This window comes from Emys orbicularis, chromosome 5, assembly GCF_028017835.1.
Source record: "Emys orbicularis isolate rEmyOrb1 chromosome 5, rEmyOrb1.hap1, whole genome shotgun sequence".
Classification (NCBI taxonomy): domain Eukaryota; kingdom Metazoa; phylum Chordata; order Testudines; family Emydidae; genus Emys; species Emys orbicularis.
The window spans coordinates 37,060,397-37,066,396 of record NC_088687.1 but is presented as its reverse complement, the minus strand read 5'-3'; the positions used below and the strand labels follow the sequence as shown (position 1 = coordinate 37,066,396).

General features: G+C 50.2%; 1 protein-coding gene across 1 annotated transcript in view; it reads left to right on the top strand.

Moving 5' to 3' along the window:
• The first annotated feature begins 5,629 nt into the window (after positions 1-5,629).
• The window catches only part of METAP1 (methionyl aminopeptidase 1), a 36,526-nt gene continuing 36,155 nt past the window's right edge, over positions 5,630-6,000 (top strand). The window contains exon 1 of the mRNA XM_065404940.1: positions 5,630-5,765. Within this exon, the coding sequence (XP_065261012.1) occupies positions 5,652-5,765 (114 nt within the window). The 5' untranslated portion in view covers positions 5,630-5,651. The remainder of the gene's footprint in view (positions 5,766-6,000) is intronic.

Genomic DNA, 6,000 nt, shown 5'->3' with positions numbered 1-6,000 from the left:
CATTATGGCTTTACACAGACTTACATAGAGAAACTGTGAACCATAAATGCTTCAAACAATCCGTGCAGAATCCTATGTTTTTCTCTGCTTTTTCACCATGTCGGCAGGGGAGATAAAGCAGAATTGAAGGCATGGACTACATCTAAAACTTAGGTTGACCCAGCTACAATGCTCAAGGCTGTGAGAAATTTTATGCCCTGTGTGATGTAGTTAGGCTGACCTAACCCACAATGCAGATGCAGCTAGGCTAACAAAGTCTTCCATCAACCTAGCTACCACCCCTCAAGAGGGTGGGTATACTAGAGTGACAGAAACTCTTCTATAGCTGTAGTAAGCATCTACACCAGGGTTCTCAAACCTTTTCTTTCTAAGGCCCCCGCAACATGCTATAAAAATGTCATGGTCCATCTGTGCTACAACAACTATTTTTCAAAACCAGGGCTAGCATTAAGGAGTAGCAAGCAGGGCAATTGCCTGGGCTCATGCCACAGGGGGCCTCACAAAGCTAAGTTGCTCAGGCTTCAGCTTCAGCACCGTGTGGCAGGGCATCGGGCCCTGCGCTTCAACCCCATGCAGTGGGGCTTTGGCTTTCTGCCCTGGGCCCCAGCAAGTCTAATGCCAGCCCTGCTTGGCAGTCCCCCTGAAACTTGCTTTTGGCCCCCTGGAGGGCCCCAGACCCCTGGTTGAGAACCACTGGTATACATTACAGCGCTGAACTTGTGCCACTGTAGTGCTTGTAGTGTAGACATACCTGAGGCTGAGAAATTGCTAGATTATTATTATTATTATTATTTTTTTTTTGTTCCAGCCATTATGTGGGATAACGGCATAGTCATTCCCCCTACGCCCAATATAGCTCACAATTCCCTTCCACTCCTACAGCACTTCTAGGGGACTGTCTTGGTGAATAACTTCAGTGTATCTCACTACCCTTTGCCTCCTTGAATAAGGACATTCTATGCTTCCTAGTCACCTGCCTCAGTGTAATGTCACTGAGGACAGCCTAAAGGGGAGGTAGAAGGGATTACTATTCAGCTTGCCCCCAGCTGTCCCCTGCTAACTCCTCCAACACTCTCTATAAGTACCTCCAAGGCACAGCAAAACTGTAAAGCCAAACTGGGAATATAATTCCCTGCGTCCCCAGCCTCCAAAGCACAATGGCAACCCTAAACAGCATGAACTGCACAGACAAAAGTCCCAATCTAGCCCTCCTCATGTACAGACCATCTGTGATGTTCCCCCAAGACTGGGATGAATCTCATGGAGAAATCCGAAATACACAAGTGCATCATAACCTCTCTGGAATATGAACAATAACTTTTTCCCCTCCCTCCCAGTCCCCCAGCCATGGTACCTGCAGCAGCCAGACCCTCAAGGACAGGGCCTCTATCAAAAGCTAAGCAGTTGGTTAACCTGAGGGGGAAGAAACAGAAAACTCAGGATAACATGTTTGCAGACCTCATTGTAGCCTCCTCCTCATACAACTCCAAAGACAATGGAGAGGTGTAGGTTGTATCTGAGGTTGGAGAGGGGAAAAGAAATGGAGCTCTCCAGAGGCAGCACTACAATTGCAAAACACATTGTGGAGAGAGACCAGGATATGCAGAGGCAACTCCTGGAGGCAATATAGAAGCAGAACGTTCTGCTGCCGAGCATGCTGCTACTGGGCCCACAGATAATCCTGTGCCCTAAACCAAGACGGAGCCATGTTCTGCAGCCCCTGACAGTACAGGGTACTGGGAACACCAGCATCTGCTCCCTGCTGTACCCCTGCAGCTGTGCTCCCAGAGGCCATTCTCTTCCCAGGCTGAAGCTGAGGGCAGCGAGAACAATTGCACCTGGAAGCCCAGTTCTTTTGAGCCATCCAATGACCCTGATAAGTTTGAGTCCCACCACTCAACACCAGAAGGCCCAAGAACAAGAAGAGGCAGAGGCAAGGCATATGCTGGTCTGTGACTTGGAGTCCCCACATTGTTGTGCTCTGTCATCCATTGCACTGTCGCTTTAAAGCTGTTTTGTTATCGACCTAATCAAATGTTTATTTCTGGTAGTTACATTGTTTAATAATACAAACACTTAAATGAATTTATAAAAAGCTGTCCATGCATTCTGAACAGAATATCCATACATTTTGCATAGGGCACAGGCTTTTACAAAGTTATCAAGACACTCACAGAAGCTAAAATAAGGAGAGCCATGACATGCTACTTCTACCATCTATCGAAGACCACACTACTCAAAATCCCACCAGCATCCCCTCCCTGAGAGAACAGCTGGATGTACAGGAGCACATTTTCAGGTATAAGACTCAGTCAGAGCCAGAGCAGCCCTGAAAGTATTGCTGTGCCTGTTTCCATTTTCTAGTAGACACCTGCTGGCTCCTCAAACTACTGAACAAGTCTCTGCATCTCAGCTTCCCACCCATGTCCATCTCCCCTTCTCTCATAAATATTGTGCAAAATACACTGAGATAGCTGCATGTGACAGAATATACCCCTATGTTCACACCCTACATACTACTGTAATTTTGTTCAAGGCATGTCTTGTGAGGTATCATTTAAAAACTCATAATTTGCTGACCTATAATATGGCAAAATGCAAGTAGCGGTGTTATATGTGAAGTTATAAACATAAGCTGAAATCATGACTAAAAGCATGGTTTCCAGAGAAGTCCAGGGAGTGGCCAAACCAGTTCCTCAGAGACAAAGGTAATCTGACACCTCAGCCAAGTGTAAACCAGAGGGATGGACCATTACCTGCTAAGTGGCCATTCTTTGGCAGATAAGGGGCCGGGGCAAAAAAACCCTACATCTTAGCAAAGAAACAGCATGGAGTGCCCTTCCACCCAACCTGCCTGTCACTTTTCTCCCAGGTGGAAATGCTTGTCAAAGGGGGGACAGGACTATAAAAAGGGGAAGACGCACCCCCCCCCTTTCAATTCACTATACCTGAAGGGACAAAGGAAGCAGCCAATGGACTGGGGGAGAGACCCTGACCTAAGAAGTTTGGTCAGTAAGACTGCTGAAAGCATGGGGTAAGAATTTTGCTTTGAATTTAACATAGTTTATTAAAAGCAACCGAGAGTCCTGTGGCACCTTTAAGACTAACAGATAGATGTATTGGAGCATAAGCTTTCGTGGGTGAACGCCCACTTCGTCGGATGCATCTGACGAAGTGGGCGTTCACCCACGAAAGCTTATGCTCCAATACATCTATCTGTTAGTCTTAAAGGTGCCACAGGACTCTCGGTTGCTTTTTACAGATCTAGACTAACACAGCTACCCCTCTGATAGTTTAAGTTAGGCACCAGAAGCGTTTTATTTTTAATTTTTCTTGTAACCATTTCTGACTTTTATGCCACATTACTTGTAGTCACTTAAAAACTTTGTAGTTAATAAACTTGTTTACTGTTTTATCTAATCCAGTGTGTTTAGTATCTGAATAACTCTTTTTGAAATAATCAGATGTCATATTATTCTTTTAAAAAAATAATAGACTTAATATAACTTGTATTGTCCAGGAGAGGGCTGGGTAGTACAGGACATATATTACTGGGGGGAAATCTAAGACTGGGAGTGTGTTGGGGTCACCCTGCAGTATAACCAAGGCTGATGAGGACCAGAGTGTAATCCGAGTGAAGCTTCCAGGCTGCAGTTGCACACAGACTCATGGCTAGCATGCTGGAAGGCTGTTTGTGAGCAGCTCAGGTGGAAGCCGCTTCAGCAAGGCATTGTAAGGCACCCAAGGCTGCAGGGCAGGGGTGACACAGCTGCTCTTTAGTCTGGATTGTGTGTGGTCAGAGGCTAGTTGATGCCCATTGGCCATGCTTCAACGAGGCCAATTCCAACAAGGCTAGGGAACCCTGGAACATCTTTTCATAGAGCCCACACTGCATGGCCCAAGATAAGAGGATATAAACATATTTCCCATCTGCCCTTTATAGGAGTGCCAGGACAGTGGGAGGCCATGGGGATGCACCCAGACCTGGGGTGACTCGGAGAACAGGGGATCATAGAATCATAGAATATCAGGGTTGGAAGGGACCTTAGGAAGTCATCTAGTCCAACCCCCTGCTCAAAGCAGGACCAATTCCTAACTAAATCATCCCAGCCAGGGCTTTGTCAAGCCAGGCCTTAAAAACCTCCACGGAAGGAGATTCCACCACCTCCCTACGTAATGCATTCCAGTGCTTCACCACCCTCCTAGTGAAATAGTGTTTCCTAATATCCAACCTAAACCTCCCCCACTGCAACTTGAGACCATTGCTCCTTGTTCTGTTATCTGCCACCACTGAGAACAGCCGAGCTCCATCCTCTTTGGAACCCCCCTTCAGGTAGTTGAAAGCAGCTATCAAATACCCCCTCATTCTTCTCTTCTGCAGACTAAACAATCCCAGTTCCCTCAGCCTCTCCTCATAAATCATGTGCTCCAGCCCCCTAATCTGGTCCTGCCATGCGGGCAGGGGACTGGACTCGATGACCTCTCGAGGTCCCTTCCAGTCCTAGAATCTATGAATCATTTTTGTTGCCCTCCGCTGGACTCTTTCCAATTTTTCCACATCCTTCTTGTAGTGTGGGGCCTAAAACTGGACACAGTACTCCAGATGAGGCCTCACCAATGTCGAATAAAGGGGAACGATCACATTCCTCAATCTGCTGGCAATGCCCCCACTTATACAGCCCAAAATGCCGCTAGCCTTCTTGGCAACAAGAGCACACTGTTGACTCATATCCAGCTTCTCATCCACTGTGACCCCTAGGTCCTTATCTGCAGAACTGCTACCTAGCCATTCAGTCCCTAGTCTGTAGCAGGGCATAGGATTCTTCCGTCCTAAGTGCAGGACTCTGCACTTGTCCTTGTTGAACCTCATCAGTTTTTTTTTGGCCCAATCCTCTAATTTGTCTAGGTCCCTCTGTATCCTATCCCTACCCTCCAGCGTATCTACCACATCTCCCAGTTTAGTGTCATCTGCAATCTTGCTGAGAGTGCAGTCCACACCATCCTCCAGATCATTAATAATGATATTAAACAAAACCGGCCCCACGGATGGAGGTGCTGGAACTAGCTTGAAACCGTTTCCATGATATGCAGGGTTTACAGTTTGGGTCAATGGCTCTCAGCACCCCCGCTATACAAATGGTTCCAGCGCCCTGGTTCCCTGTTAGGCAGGAGGAAGAACACGACCCAGAAGCAGCCCGACACCAGGAGACCTGACTGTCGGTCTGGGCTCAAAGTTATTGTCACCGCCCGCGCGGCACCCAGCATCCCCTGGCGCGGGGAGCCCTGCGGATCGGGTGGGGCTCGGCGCTGCCGGTCTGACCCAGCCTGGCCGCTCAGAGGCGCAGGGAGCGGTGTGCACAGGCAGGGCTTCGGGGCGAGCGGGAGGCGCTGCGCAGCCCCCAGCGCAGCCGGCCCGACGAGCTGAGCACGCTGCGCTGCTCTGACAGGGCGAGGCAGGGCGCCAGACACGCCCTTGAGCCGGAGCCGTCTGCCCGCGCGCGACACGGGCCCGTCGCCGCAGCTCGGCCCTACGTGAGAGGCGAGGGGAGGTGCCGGCTCTGGCGCGGCTGGGGCTCCGCCCCCGTTTCAGTCAGAGCGCCCCGCCGGCTCCTCCCTCCCGGTTGCTGAGTCGCTTCTGTGGCAGCAGCAGCATGGCGGCCGTGGAGACCCGGGTGTGTGAAACGGCTGGGTGCAGCCACGAGGCCAAGCTGCAGTGCCCAACCTGCATCAAGCTGGGCATCCAGGGCTCCTACTTCTGCTCCCAGGTAAGCCCCTGCCGCGGCCCTCTGCCCCGGGGTGCTCCCTGCCTAGGCTCACGCGGCTGCAGGCAGAGCTCTGCTTCCTGTCCGGACACCCCCGCCAGGCTCCCATTGCTGCTGCTGCTCTCCCAATTGGGGTGCGGGGAGCCTGCTCTGGGCGGGAACCCCGGCATCTCCCTGCATTGCTCTGGCGCTTGCCGTAGTTTCGGTTTGTCTGCGAAGTCTTGTGATTTTTGGTTGC